Genomic DNA, 16,365 nt, shown 5'->3' on the forward strand with positions numbered 1-16,365 from the left:
CTCGCTCACAACGATATCAAGCCGGCCAACGTGTGCGTGCGGATGGGCGCGGAGGGAACCCGGGTGACCGTCATTGACTTCGGTCTGAGCCTGGTACCGGGACGTTGGCGAAGCGGGAGATCCAGTGGAACGAGCGTGTGTGCTACGCCCCCGAGATCTGCGGGAGCGAGAGGCGGGCCCGTGCGGCAGCCTCTCCGACGTGTACGGCGTGGGCAAGGTTCTCCAAGAGCCAGGAGCTGATCCCGAGGGAGCGCCAGGGCCTGGGCGCGCTGCTGGAGGCCCTTGAGCAGGAGAGGATCCGCCTGCTCCGCCGCTGCTACTGAGCAGGGCCTTCGCCGTCGCTCACGACGGTTGCGTCCACGATTACGCTTTTTATTTCTTTTATTTTAAAAATTATATGTACTTTGGTTTTAAAAGGGTAAACAAAAGTAAAAAAAACAGAAAAAAATAAAAGTAAAAAAAAAGTAAAAAAAAAGAATGTAAAAAAAAATATATATACATCCGAAACACTTATATGTGTCATTATTCTTATTATCATTACTATTATTGTCATCACTATCATCATTATTATCATTTCTATCATTCTTATTATCACTATTGTTGTTACTGTCAGTATCATTATTATTATTATTAAAATTATTATTATGATTATCTTTATTATTATCATCATTATTAATATTATTATCATTATTATTGTTGTTGCTGTTGTTTTTTCGTTTATTGTCATCATTACTACCATCACACTCACTATTGTTATATTATTGTTATTGTTATTACTATTATTATAATTATCGTTACCATTATTATAATTTTCATCATTATCATTGTTATTATTATTGTCGTTATTATTAGGATATTTGTTATCATTATTGTTATTATCATTATTACGTTTATCATTATCATTATTATTAAGAACAACAACAGCAATATTTATAAAAGTGAAAATGATAATAGCAATGTTGATGATAATGATAATGATGATGACAGCAATAATGATAACACCAATGATAATAATAATAATGACAAAATAATGATAATGTTACTATAATATCTGTATTAGTAATAGTAATAATAAAACTGATAATAAAGATAATAATAATTTGACAATAATGATGTTTATAATAATATTAATTATAATGAAAAAGGATAATAATGATGTTGATGGTAATGACAATGGTAATCGTAGTAATAATGATAAAAATAATGACAATAATAAAAGCAATAATAATGATAAGAATGATAATAACAATATTAATAATAACAATGATAATGGTAATAATAGTAATAATAATGATGATAATAATGATAATGATTATAAATATAATAATAATAATTATTATAATCATCATCATCATCATCAGTGAATTAGAAATGTATTTGCAGTAAGATAAGATCACCATTATCATCACCGTCATCATCACCATCATCATCATCCTCATTATCAGCATATATTATTGTTATTATTATTATTATTATTATTGAAATTATCATTATTATTGTTATCATTATTATTATTATTATTATCATTATTATTATTATTATTATTATTATTATTATTATTATCATCACCATCATCCTTATTATCTTTCCATGAAATCATTTATTTAAGTATCTTTTTAATGATAACAGAGAACAAGAGAGAGAGAGAGAACGAGAAATGGAGAGAACGAGAGAGAGAGAGAGAGAGAGAGAGAGAGAGAGAGAGAGAGAGAGAGAGAGAGAGAGAGAGAGAGAGAGAGAGAGAGAGAGAGAGAGAGAGGTTAGGTTAATAGGGTAGGTTTAGTTTGATTCCATTTGTTACAATGGATATTCTTGGTATGACATATTGTCTGTTTCATTTTGCTTCTAAATGACCCGTGTGTGCAAGGAATGGCCGGGGTTGCCATCCACTGGCGGCGAGGGATTTGAACGCAGGTCAGCAAGATTGCTAGATGAGATATGCACCAGAGAGAGAGAGAGAGAGAGAGAGAGAGAGAGAGAGAGAGAGAGAGAGAGAGAGAGAGAGAGAGAGGGGGGGGGGAGGAAGATAGGGAGGGAGAGAGAGAGACAGAGAATGAGATAGATATATAGATAGATATAGAGATAGATAGATAGATAGAAGAGAGAGAGAGATGAGGACAGAAAGAGAGAGAGGAGGGGGGGGTGAAGAGAGAAAGAGAAAGAGAGAGAGAGAGTAAGAGATAGTGAGAGAAAAAAAGGGGGGGAGGACGGAGAGAGAGAGCGGGGGGGGGGGGAGAGAAGGACAGAGAGACATAGAGAGAGGGAAAGAAAGAGAGAGAGAGAGGGAGAGGGAGAGAGAGAGAGAGAGAGAGAGAGAGAGAGAGAGAGAGAGAGAGAGAGAGAGAGAGAGAGACGGAAAGAGTGAGAGAAAGTGAGAGAGAGACGGAAAGAGTGAGAGAAAGTGAGAGACAGAGATAGATAGATAGATAGATAGACAGAGATAGATAGATAGATAGATAGATAGATAGATAGATAGATAGATAGATAGATAGAGAGAGAGAGAGAGAGAGAGGAGAGAGAGAGAGAGAGAGAGAGAGAGAGAGAGAGAGAGAGAGAGAGAGAGAGAGAGAGAGAGAGATATATATATATATAAATAAAAATATATATATATATATATATATATATATATATATATATATATATATATAGAGAGAGAGAGAGAGAGAGAGAGAGAGAGAGAGAGAGAGAGAGAGAGAGGGGTACAGGGAGAAAGAGAGAGAGCGAGAGAGAGTGAAAGGGATGCAAAAATAGTTTTAGAGAGAGTACGAGAGAGAGAGAGAGAGAGAGAGAGAGAGAGAGAGAGAGAGAGAGAGAGAGAGAGAGACAGAGAGAGAGAAGAGAGAGAGAGAGAGAGAGAGAGAGAGAGAGAGAGAGAGAGAGAGAGGAGACAGAACTGAGAGAGAAACTGAGAGAGAGAGAGGAAGAGAGAGAGAGAGGGAAGAGAGAGAGAGAGAGAGAGAGAGAGAGAGAGAGAGAGAGAGTCGGCAACTTCCGCCTCTCTCTCTCTCTCACACACACGTACAGACATAAAGCCATACGGAAATGCACACACACATACACACGCCCGCGCACACACTCAGGCATACGCACATACACACGCACACACAAACACAGGCATACCCACATGCACACGCATTCATACACAGGCATACGCGCATGCATATGCACACACCAACACCCAACACAGCAGCCATACGCACGTGCACACAACACACACACACACACACAATACGCATATGAAAACCCCACCACACACACACCACACATACACCAGGGGCATACCAAATGTATTCGCACATGCACACAAAACACCCATATACGTAAGGCAACGCACATTCACAGCATACCAAACAGGCATACCAGATTATTCGCACAGCACAAAACACACACCATTACGTACGGTATACGCACATTCACACACACACACACACACCACACACTCACAGGCATCGCAAATGTATACGCACAGCACAACAAATCACACACACCACACCCCTACGTACAGGATGCACTTTCACACGCACACACACACGGGCATACGCTAACTATGCATATGTAACGCACACACACCACCATAGGGAAAACCCATACGCATGCACGATACAACACACGCTCCCCAAAGCCTAGGCACATAAACACAGTTTTCGTTACCGAAAAACAGGTACCCGGCGCGCACTTCCCCCGATGGCGGCGAGAGCGCCCCTTCAAGACGGGCAGCATCTAGTAGTTTCCCACGAAGACAAGGGCGTATAGCTTCTTTTTACCAAAAAAACAGGTACCCGGCGCGCGTTCCCCACGGGCAGAGCGGAGCGTCTTCAACGGGCCACTCAGTAGCTTCCCAGCAAGAACGGGCGGTATTTCTTTTCCCGAAAAACAGGTACCCGGCCCCGCGCTTCCCCGACTGCCAGAGCGAGAGCGTCTTAAAGCGGCAGCATCTCTAGTTTCCCCCACGAAGCCACCCCGCGTCGCCCAGTACTCGCTTTTTGAAGGAATCTGCAAGACATCGCTTTTAAGAGGCCCCGCCCGATATTTGCAATGTCTGCAAGGAAATTTCTCCAAGAGGTGACATTGCAAGAGAAAAGACGGAGGAAAAAAGATTTACCTAGCCTGTTTTGGCTTACAGAGTTTCGCACCACCAAACATTACGGGGATCTCCCTGCCCCGGCAAACGCTCTTGTGTTTAATTTCTCGCGACACTGGAAGCAAGAAGTCGTATTTCAAAAACTTCGTCCCTACAAAACAAACCAGCCATGTGACCGAAGGAAATTTGTTTTTCTATACGAAAGGGACAATCATCGGGGCAGCTTCTGGTCGGATCTTGAGCAAAGGGCCCCTCTCGTTGGGGGGTTGAAAACGAGATGTGCGTGGCATAGGGCTCAAAAAAAGTTTCCCCAGCCATGGGTTTCCCCACCCATTTCCTGCGTGCTCGACATGGCTTGGAGGAGAACATCACGCTCACAGAATCCCCCGCGAACCCCCCGACAAAATATAAAATACCCTACTGGATCGCAGTTGGGCGTCGGCAACGGCCCAAGCTCCACGTGAAAACCTGTGTGGACAAGGTTTTCCCGGACCCTTATTGGTTTGACACTTGCAAGGGAAAGAAAATTTAGTCGGGGGAAACCCTCAGGGAAGCTTTTTTAAACTGAACAGCCACTCAAAATTTCCCTCGGCAAATCCCCTCGCACCCCCAAATTCGTGGAGCGTGTGACTTCCCAAGCAAAACTCTCGGGCTACAAGGCCTCAAACAACGGGGATCAGCTAAAAAACGGTCGATGACCTTTAGAACGGCAAAGGCAACATCACGCTGCCTTTCATCATGGATTTTTATTTTTTTTTCTTTTGTTTCTTGTTTAGTTTTTTATTTCATTTATTTTTTCTTAAAAAAAAAAAAAAAAAAAAAAAAAAAAAAAATATAATATTATACTACTCCCCTTTCCCCCTCTCTCTCCCTTTCTCTCCCTCTCTGTTCCTCTCCCTTTTCTCCTCCTTTCCTCTCCTTTTTTTCTCCCTTTTCCTCCCCTCTTTCTCCCCCCTTTTCCCTCTCCTCTCTCCTCTTTCTCCTCCTAAAGATGATGATAATAATGAAAAAGTAATGATAATGATGATGATAATAAAAATAAAATTAATAATAATAATGATAAAAATAACGATTACAGTAATAATAATAATAATAATAATAATAATAATAATAATAATAATAATATTATTATTATTATTATTATTATTAACAATAATAATAATAATAAATAATAATAATAATAATTGTTGATGTTCCATTGCCTCAAACTTCAATCACCCTAGGTCGCTGGTAGTGGCTCGGTGTTTGATTTTAATTAGCAGATTTAAGGAAACTTTTGCATAAAAAAAAATAATGATAATAATGATAACTATAATAATTATTATAACAATAATGATGATAATAATAATAATAATAATGAAAATAGCAATAATAATAACAATAATAACAATGATATTAATAATAATAATAATAATAACAATAATAATAATAATAATTATTATTATTATTTTATACAAAAGTTTCCTTAGATCTGCTAATTAAAATCAAACACCGAGTCACTACCAGCGACCTAGGGTGATTGAAGTTTGAGGCAATGGAACAACAACAAAAACATGCAAAATATGCAGAACAACCACAAATCAAAACATCCAGTCAAATCAATTCACGCACACAAAGAACACTTCAGATTGATAACGCTCTTCTGAGAACATGTGCTGTGCTGTTTAAGACTATTTTTTGGACTTCTTCTAATTTTGGATTTCCTGGTATTTGTTCAAGAAACTTATCCGTACCTTTCTTTATAAGGCCAAGAGCTCCAGTAACAACAGGCAAAGTTTTGATGTTTAAATGCCACATCTTTTCCACCTCTATATCCATTTCTTTATAATTTGATATCTTCTCGATCACTTTTGTTAGGACGTTTCTGTCTGAAGGGATGCTCATATCTATAAACAGGCAAGTGTTGTTTATTTTGTCCTTGATGACGGTATCTGGACGATTTGCTTATATAGTATGATCTGTGTGAATTGGATAGTTTCACAAGATTCTAGCATCTTTGCCTTCTGTAGCTGGTTCTGGAAGGTGTTTGTACCATTTATCCTATGTTCCGATAGAAAAGTGTTTGCAGATTTTCCAGTTCACGTACTTGCCCACTCTGTCGTGTCGATTTTTATACTTCTTCTTCTTCTTCAACTGGCTTTTCCATGTTCATCATGGGTCGCCGGTGCGGATCTTCTGGTTCCAGCTGCGTCGGTCTTACGCATCACGCTCTCGGACTTGCAGCCTTGGTGCTCTTAACTTTTCCCTGATACACTCGTTCCTTATTCTCTCTCTTCATGTCAGGCCTAACGACATCTCAGCATTCGCATTTCAGCTACTTCCAACCTTTTTTCTTGGGCTTTAGTGAGTGCTATAGCTTCCAGACCATACATGATTGCAGGTCTTACAATAGTTCTATGAATCCCGCCCTTCACTTTTGCACTAACTCTTCGGTCACAAAGAACCCCTGTAACCTTTTTCCAGCTGTTCCAGCCTGCCTGTATCCTCTTCGACACTTCTGCTTCTGATCCACCATCTTCTTGTACTGTTGAACCTAGGTATTTAAATTCCACTTTAAATTCTCGCTGTACCCTTTCACCTCCTAAATTGATACTTCCAACTCTCTGCGTCCCATTACCGGTATTGAGGTTCTCCGTCTTCGTTCTGCTTACTTTCATACCGCGCCTCTCTAGGGCTCGAGTCCATTGCTCTAGTTGCTCTTCGCATGTCTCTCTATCATTGGTGCATATGACCACATCATCAGCATACATTATAGCCCATGGTGATGGCCTTCGTACTTCCTCTGTCAGACAATCCATGCAACTGTAAATAATAATGGACTGAGTGCCGAACCCTGATGTACCCCTACTTTTATCTCAGATTTCTCGCATTTCCCTGACTGGCATCTAACTTCTGTTGACGTATTACGGTGCATATCCTGTACTAATCTTACGCAGCTCTATGGGACTCCTTTAAGTCCTAAGCAATTGCACACTTCTTCTCTAGGGACTCTATCGTAGGCTTTTTCTAAGTCAATAAACACACAGTGGAGCTCCTGCTGTCCTTCCCTGTACTTTTCTGATTTTGTCACTGACGGTCTCCCAGTTTCTTTCCCCTTTTTTTAACTCCATCTCTACATTTTGCACAAATTTCTCTCGACACTCACTTTCCTTGAGTTTCCACCATTTCGTTTTCCGTATTCCTTTCTACTGTATAGATTTGATAGTTTTAATTTTGATCTTGCAAACTAGGGGCCTATGTTGTTTTGCCACACTCACCTGGTAGGACTTTGCAGAGAGAGAGAGAGAGAGAGAGAGAGAGAGAGAGAGAGAGAGAGAGAGAGAGAGAGAGAGAGAGAGAGAGAGAGAGAGAGAGAGAGACGGAAAGAGTGAGAGTAAGTGAGAGATAGAGATAGACAGATAGATAAATAGACAAAGATAGATAGGTAAATATATATATATATATATATATATATATATATATATATATATATATATAGAGAGAGAGAGAGAGAGAGAGAGAGAGAGAGGGAGAGAGAGAGAGAGAGAGAGAGAGAGAGAGAGAGACGGAGAAAGTGAGAGAAAGTGAGAGATAGAGATAAATAGATAGATAGACAGAAATAGATAGGTAGGAGAGAGAGAGAGAGAGAAGAGAGAGAGAGAGAGAGAGAGAGAGAGAGAGAGAAAGGTTGAGGGAGAGAGAATGAGAGAGAGAGAGAGAGAGGGTAAAATGAGAAAGAGAGAGAGCGAGAGAGAGTGAGAAAGGAGGGAGAGAGTAACACACACACACACACACACACACATACACACACACACACACACACACACACACACACACACACACACACACACACACACACAGACGAGGACAGAAAGAGAGAGGGGGGCTAGAGGGAGAAAGAGAAAGAGCGGGGGGACACACACACACACACACACACACACACACACACAGAGTGAGAGAGAGAGAGAGAGAGAGAGGAGAGAGAGAGAGAGAGAGAGAGAGAGAGAGAGAGAGAGAGAGAGAGAGAGAGAGAGAGAGAGAGAGAGAGAGAGAGAGAGAGAGAGAGGAGAGACTCTGAAGAGAGAGAGAGAGAGAGAGAGAGAGAGAGAGAGAGAGAGAGGTTAGGTTAATTGGGTAGGTTTAGTTTGATTCCATTTGTTACAGTGGATATTCTTGTTTCATTTTGCTTCTAAATGGCCCCCTGTGTGCAAGGAATGGCCGGGGTTACCATCCACTGGCGGCGAGGGATTTGAACGCAGGTCAGCAAGATTGGTGCTCTGCACCATAGAGAGAGAGAGAGAGAGAGAGAGAGAGAGAGAGAGAGAGAGAGAGAGAGAGAGAGAGAGAGAGAGAGAGAGAGAGAGAGAGAGAGAGAGAGAGAGAGAGAGAGAGAGAGATGGAGAAATGGAGTGAGAGAAAGAGAGGGGAGGGAGAGAGAGAGACAGAGAATGAAATAGATAGATAGATAGATAGATAGATAGATAGATAGATAGATAGAGATGAGGAGAGAAAGAGAGAGGGGGTGGGTTAAGATAGAAAGAGAGAGAGAGAGAGTGAGAAAGAGAGAGAGTGAGAGAGAGTGAGAGACAAAAGGGGGGGACGAAGAGAGAGAGCGGGGGGGGGGGGGAGAAGGACAGAGAGACATAGAGAGAGGGAAAGAGAGAGAGTGAGTGAGTGAGTGAGAGAGGGGGGAGAAGAGACAGAGATAGAGAAAAGAAAAAAAAATCGGCCTCTGACATCGCAATGCTTCTCTGGCGCCACGCTGTCTGCGCCGCTCGCCAACGGCCGGAGCCTGGCGCCGCTCGCTCTGGAACTCGGGGCAACATTGCTCCTTGTCCGCTGCATTCTCTCTCTCTCTCTCTCTCTCTCTCTCTCTCTCTCTCTCTCTCTCTCTCTCTCTCTCTCTCTCTCTCTCTCTCCCTCCCTCCCTCCCTCCCCTCCACCTCCTCCCTCTCCCTCTTTCTTCCACTTTCTCTAACTCTCTCTTTCTCTCTTATATTAACTCCTTAACCCCCCTCTCCTCTCTCTCTCTCTCTCTCTCTCTCTCTCTCTCTCTCTCTCTCTCTCTCTCTCTCTCTCTCTGATGGTGATGTTGATAATAATGAAAATAATGATAATGATGATGATGATAATGGTGTTAATATAATGTTGATGATAATGATAATTATGATAAGTATAATAATGATTATAATAATGACGATGATGATGTCAATAATAATGAAGGCAGCGACGATAATCATAATGAGAAAGCGACGCAACAAGAAAATGCAAGTCACGCTGTCATCTTATCTCGCTCTAAACACACTTCAGAGATCATCTGTTGGTCCTCAGAACGTCGACATTAGTTCCTTCTATCTTCCGGAAGCTCGTTTCTCAATAATATGGCGATGTCTTATCCTTTTTAGGTGAATTAATAATAATAAAAGGAAAAATATGAAGTCGACGGTCTGTGAAAGCAAGTTGACGAAACATCCACGGGAGAGCAGCCATTTTGTTTTTTGGGTAATTTCGCAAAGATTATTATCGTTTCTCACGCTATAATTATCATTATCATCACCATCACACTAATGTCAAGTATCAGTATCTTTATAGTCTACCAGTTTTATTATCAATATTATCATTTTCTACATTGATGCTAATATGCAATAACTAATATTATTCTAATTATTCTACTAATACTAATATTATCATTAATTATTTTGATTGTCATTCTCATCACCATCATCATCTTAATCGTCATCATCCGTCTCTCACTATTTCTATCTCTCTCTCTCTCTAAATCTCTCTATCACTTTCACTCTGTCTCCCACACTTTCTCTCTCTCTCTCTCTCTCTCTCTCTCTTATCTATCTATTTATCTCTATCTCTCTCTTTCTCTCCTCTTTCTTCTCCTTTCCCTCTCCTCTCTTCTCTTTCTCTCCCTCTCCTCTCTCCTCTCTCCTCTTTCTGCTCCTAAAGATGATGATAATAATTAAAAAGTGCATGTGCATGTTTTTGTTGGTGTTCCATTGCGTCAAACTTCAATCACCCTAGGTCGCTGGTAGTGACTCGGTGTTTGATTTTAATTAGCAGATCTAAGGAAACTTTTGTATAAAAAATAATGATAATAATAATAATTATAATAAAAATAATAAAGAGATGCTAGATAGATAAATAGACAGATAAATTGATAGATACGTAGATATATAAATAAATAGTTAGATATATATAGAGAGAAAGGAATTGATAAATAGAGAGATAGATAAATAAATAAATAGATTGATGGATAAATAGATAAATAGATAAATACTAGCTAGATAAATAGAGAGAGAGAGAGATTTGTTTCTTCGTTGTCCTCACTCTTATCATTATTATTGTTATTGTTATTTCTGATCGGCCTGCTGTGACTGCCCGGGTTGCTGAGTTACCCTTTGCCCTGGGCGGTGTGGGGCGGGGGGCAGCCTTGACCCGATGGGAGTGCCCATCATCATGGGCGGGGGAGCAGTTTTGACCCGCGCTGCCAAGGGGTCCGTATCCTAGGGCGAAGGTCCCATTACCCTGGGAAGGGGGCATGAAACCCTGGACCAAGGGTCCCCTTTCACTCTGCGGATTAGAGCACGGGCTAGCTGCCCGAGGAAGCACCGGGGAAGCTCCCTGGCTGGCCCCCTATGACCCGGCAATAGCAGTAGTGGTAGCAAGAGCAACAGCAGTAGTTGGTATCACGAACAGTAGGAGTAGTGATTGCAGGAGCAATAGCAGTAAGGGTAGCGTGAACAATAGTAGTAGTGGTAGCACGAGCGGTAGGCGCAGAAGCGTGTGGTAGAGATGAGGGAAGTAACAAGGTAAAAGAGTCGGGAAGAAGGGTAAAATAACAAAAAGAGAAAATGCAAAACAAGGGTGAAATGATGAAAGTACAGTAAAAGATCAGTAACAACACCAATAAAAGTGGAGTGAAAGTCTGGTATAAGTTGAGTAAAATTATCAGGAAAGGTACAGGTAAGAGTACAGCAAATGTTCAGTAAAAATAAAACCGTAAACAAAAAGCAAACACAGTTCATTACGTTACTTTCATACGAAAATCAGTGTTACATACATGCACTAAGGATGATAAATGAAAAGTAAAAAAGAACTAGGATTTAAGGTGTCCATCGCTGGATTTAAGTTATTTTGAGAATGTATAAGGTCATCTTATTTCAGTTTCCAGCATTTTCAAACCTAGGCAAGTAAACAAGAGCCTTTGGTGTAGTTTCGCAGAGAGAGGGGGATGTGGCACAAACAAAGTTCCATTTGACACTGTTTATTTGCTCCGTTCCCGGGGACTCCGGGGACACGTGACGTCAAAACATATTGAACCTTTTTTCTCAGTAAAACAAAATAAAATCAAATAAAATACACAGAGTTCTAAAAGAGTTTATGAATAAATTATAAACATGCTAAAATCATAAAACAGTAAAGTTGAGACCCTTGAATTTGTAAAACATGAATCAATAAAATAAGATGATAAAACAAGCTCTTCTACAATATAAAAAAAAAAAATCAAAGAAAGAATTCGAAGCAGTGATTCTTCAAACATGCAGTACGTCACGAATTGAGAAATCGGTAAAAAAAGAAGCAGTAAATCATGACCTTATGATAATACAAAACGAATCAAAATACAAATTGAATACATGAACCAAAAGTAGAAACAATAAAACTAACAAATGCATATAATAGAAATAAAAGCGAAAAATAAAAGAAAAGGGGATGGAACTACGGGAATCACGCGCAGCTGATACAGGTGTGTATATGGAGTGACAACTGGAGTGCCACGCCCCCTCCTGGTGAATGGTGCATTCCACAATGTCGGAGGCAGATGTAAAGCCGTAGAAAGGGATAACCAGCCACCTTCGGAAGGAGGAGCAAGACGGAGTGTGTGATGCCGTCACCCCCTGGGGCTGATGGCGGCATGGGGATGGTCGAACGTTTTGCGCACATTCACTCCAGGCTGGTGACAGACCCACTAGCGCCTACTGGCTACGAAGTGGTCTTGCTTTTCCTTTCAAGGGCAGCTTCACGCCCCTCCATTTTAGTCTGAGAAGGAGATTCATAAAATGAGTATGTGTCCACATATACACATACACATATATATATACATACATGCATATATGTATATATATATATATATATATATATATATATATATATATATATATATATATATATATATATATATATATATGTATGTGTGTGTGTGTGTGTGTGTGTGTGTGTGTGTGTGTGTGTGTGTGTGTGTGTGTGTGTGTGTGTATGTGTGTGTGTATGTGTGTATGTGTGTATGTGTGTGTGTGTGTGTGTGTGTGTGTGTTTGTGTTCGTGTGTGTGTGTGTAGACATATATATATATGCACACATATATACACACACATATATACCCCCAGTCCCATACCCGTTGTTGCCGTGAGAGGCTTAGGAGACGGAGACTGGGACCCAATGCTGGGATCACCCATGCATTTGGGCCTCAGTCCTCGACTCAAAATATCCATCGCTATCAAAGCCAATTACAAGCTCAAGTTTTATCCACACACACACTGATTTTGCGCCGTCTCTTCCCCTTCCCCTTTTCGTTTCCTTCTCTTCTCCATCCCCTCCTACTGCCCACTTCCTAAGGCGTGAGGGCCCGCTGAAGCGATGAAGTGCTGACTTCGTGCCAGTCATGGACGGCTGGGGAGCCATGGGCACGGTATTCCCCATCTAGCCCTTGCCCCACAAGGGGACTCTGAGGGGTGGACTATTTCTCTCCCTAACATACCCAGTGGCCAGGTACGAAGACTTTGTGCCGTTGATAGGTGCAACGAGGCTAGCCCATTTATCAAATCACTGATTTCAATTCTTCCGGTTCCTCAATCCCAGGTTCTCCTTTGACCACGACTCTGAACACTGCTACTACTACCCGCTCCTCAGCCTTATCATCACATCTCCAAAAACAAGTAGGCAAAGTTTCCTTCTGAAGCTGTATCCTTGTCAACCCTAACTGACTTCACTGGCAAACCCATTCTTACCCAAACTCATCCCTCCCTCAATATTTGCACTGGAACTGCCTCCATCTCCCCGACAAATTGCCCGTCTACGGCAAGGATTGGTCACATTGTGGAGAAGACTTACTCGCCTGCCTCGTGGACTATGATGCAGTATCAGTGCAATGCTACACCATCCCCCTTAGAGGCCGTCGTAAGTCCCACCAATATCGCTAAGATTACTTTCCGCAGACATGACCGCTCCTTTAATGTTTGCATTGCCAGAATTGTTGGCGTCTTGGCCTTTCTAGTAAACACTGCTGTTCCACAGCCCGTTGCATTCTAAGTGACCAACCTGGTCATAATCGATCAAACTGCTCTGCAGTCACACGCGTGTGCCATTTGTGGCGGCTCCTATAATCTATTTATAGGGACTGAAATGATAAGTCTCAGATTCAAGCTTTGCCCACTTTACGCAAAGCCAGACAGGAAGCACGTTGACCAGGTTTTTGTCTCCCTCCCTACTCAAACAATGTCCTATTCTCTGTTCCTCTCTTTTCCTCCCATGTTTCTATATCTCCCCAGCATCACTCTCCCAGTCCAATTCTTTTGCCATTCTAAATTCAGACACTCCAATCACTACTTCCCCGGGACCTACCCCTCTTCCTCCTCGCACAAGACAAGCTAAACGCTCCACCCCATCTTCTCCTATCCCATCCTCTCGTCCATCAACCTCTCTTCCACCCCTCAAACACCTGTCCCCTCCTCTCCCCCTCATAAGAAAACCTTTGTTTCTCAGACCTCCCCGACCAGCTCCATTGCAGAAACTCTCGAAGACATTCAAAACTATCGAATCATGATCCAATATATCATGCCTCCACCTCAACCATCCTCCAATCTGCTCCCATTCCTTCCACACTCAAAGCAACTGCCCACATCCACCCTCCTCCTACGCATGCTCCCCCTACACCCCTTCCCCCTTCTCTCCCCCAACACATCCCATTGAAACTGACATAATGTTTTGCTTGTAAGTAAAATGCATACCAGCATACTAAGTACTTTAATTGCGTTCAATTTACCTTTTATGTGAATTAAAGAAAACTAACTTTTTAAAAATTAAACTTTTTATGTCAGTACTAATCTCAATGATACCGTGTTTAGTAGTGACCATGATACAACATGAAACAATTTATTGTTAGGGGTTCTGGGATGCTACAAAAAAGGCTTTAGGATCGCACACACACACATATATGTATACATATAAACTTACCTGACTCGACGTCAGAATCACTGGTGGCCACTGAAGTGGTGGCCACTGAAGTGGTGGCTATTGAATCCGGATACCTTATCGGTTCTGGTTTGAACCTTTTGCTTTTACCTTTCCTAGCCTTCTTCTTCTTCTTCTTTGGCTTACTGATGCTTTTGTCTGCATCATAGAGCCGCAGATTCTCCCTGCCATTGTCCATTTCAAGAGTCAGAAGACCCTGTGCAACCATGGTAGTTATGGCCTGAAAAAAAAATAGAAACACTAAAATAAATTGGCATCACAGCGGTAAAGCAAAGGCGCTCGTATTCTGGATATATGTGAGTGTGTCCGTGCGCGCGCGCGCGTAATCAAAGCCATGTCTGTATATTACTGAAATGTGTGCTATGGATTTATTGTTAAATTCAACATAATATACTATTTTACATAATACAGAGAGATAGATAGATAGAGAGAGAGAGAGAGAGAAAGAGAGAAAGAGAGAGAGAGAGAGAGAGAGAGAGAGAGAGAGAGAGAGAGAGAGATGGGGGGAGGGTGGCTAAAGAAAGAGAAACAAAGACTGTTAAGGGAAGAGGTGGAGAGGATAGCGAAAGAGAAAGAGAAAGATGGGGGAGAGGGGGCTAGAGAGAGAGAGAGAGAGAGAGAGAGAGAGAGAGAGAGAGAGAGAGAGAGAGAGAGAGAGAGAGAGAGAGAGAGAGAGAGAGAGAGAGAGAGAGAGAGAGAGAGAGTTTGTGCGATAATAACAATAACAATATTTGTAGAAATGCCCCTCACTGAATGCCACTTGGCTGACTTCTGTATGACCCTCTGTTTACGATTAATAATGTGTGATTAATAGGCCCTCCTAGATGAGTGGCCTCAGCAGGTCAACGTAGGTCAGTCATGCAGGTCAGTCAGTTATCTACGGTAACTAGGGCAGATGGCTGACGGTCCCGACGTTTAAAAACTGGTTCTCAACCTCAGTCAGGGGAGCCTCCGGGCTAGTACACTGGTAACGTGTCGGCCTCTCATCCGAGGGGTCGGCGGTTCGCGCCCCGCCCGGGCGCGAGAAGTTGCAATTGTCGCCCGGAGGTTACTGCTGTGGCTGGGCACCACGGCGGGTAAGGACTAGGTTCAACCGAGTCAGCAGCAGCTGACACACGTGAGCGAGTCGGCATTAGTCGACACAGGCCGGGCTCCCCTCATAGCCCGGGCGAGGCTAAGCTTCGCATATCGGACTTATCCTTATGCTCAGTCAGGGAGTCAGAGAGGAGAGAGAACAACAGAGGTCAAGACTGGTCAGCAGAGAAGGTATTCGCTCAAAATACCTCAGTGAGAGTTTGTGTCGTGTGGCCGCGCCCTAGTGCTCCGTGTTGCATCTGTTGCGTTGCACTTGTGACCAGTGAATAAACGCAAGAGCCAGAAACATTCTTTCTTACGAGAGAGAATTGTACAAAGGGCACAGGTGATGGAACTCCTATCAAAGCTTGGTTATTTTGCGTTATAGACGCTGTTTAAAAATAGCTAATAAAGAAGCAATGAGAGCAGTTACACAGGCAAAAACAGGAGTGGTAAATGAAATTTACAAAGAATTGGAAATCGAGCGACAAAGGACCTTACATCAGAATAAAAAATAGAGTGAGGAGAGTACTGAGTGGAGGTAAAGGTATTAAGAACAGGCGGGTAGAATATTTTGAGAGGCCAGTGAACGAAGAAAAAGAAAGAAGAGTTATCAAGGAAGGAACGCCAACAGAGCGAGAAACGCCTGAGATAGAAAGGAGTGAAGGAGGCGCTGAGGAAGATGAAGGCGGAGAGGCGACGGGACCCGATGAAGTGGCGCCAGAAGTGCGAAAGTCTGGGGGAGGAGGGAGTAAGTAGGGAAAGTTAATAGAAAAGGGCCCGCTGCCGGGAGGAAAGAGGGTGGGAGTGGGGAAGGCTAAAAGGGGTGATGGTATGGATGATTTACTTAGAGAAAAAGGGCCGGGGCCTAACCCCGCATGCAGGCTAAAGGGTGGGGGGATAGATGACAGGGAGGCGGATAAAGGTCATCTGTGTTTGACCTGGCATGATTGTGCGCGTCGTCACGCCCGG

General features: G+C 42.3%; 1 protein-coding gene across 1 annotated transcript in view; it reads right to left on the bottom strand.

Moving 5' to 3' along the window:
• Positions 1 to 11,320: 11,320 nt before the first annotated feature.
• The window catches only part of LOC119598573, a 13,571-nt gene continuing 8,526 nt past the window's right edge, over positions 11,321 to 16,365 (bottom strand). The window contains exons 4-5 of the mRNA XM_037948216.1: positions 14,302 to 14,539; positions 11,321 to 12,109 (exon numbers count right to left, since the gene is read on the bottom strand). Coding sequence (XP_037804144.1) covers positions 12,105 to 12,109; positions 14,302 to 14,539 — 243 coding nt within the window. The 3' untranslated portion in view covers positions 11,321 to 12,104. The remainder of the gene's footprint in view (positions 12,110 to 14,301; positions 14,540 to 16,365) is intronic.

Source organism: Penaeus monodon, chromosome 41 (genome assembly GCF_015228065.2).
Source record: "Penaeus monodon isolate SGIC_2016 chromosome 41, NSTDA_Pmon_1, whole genome shotgun sequence".
In the NCBI taxonomy this organism is placed as follows: domain Eukaryota; kingdom Metazoa; phylum Arthropoda; class Malacostraca; order Decapoda; family Penaeidae; genus Penaeus; species Penaeus monodon.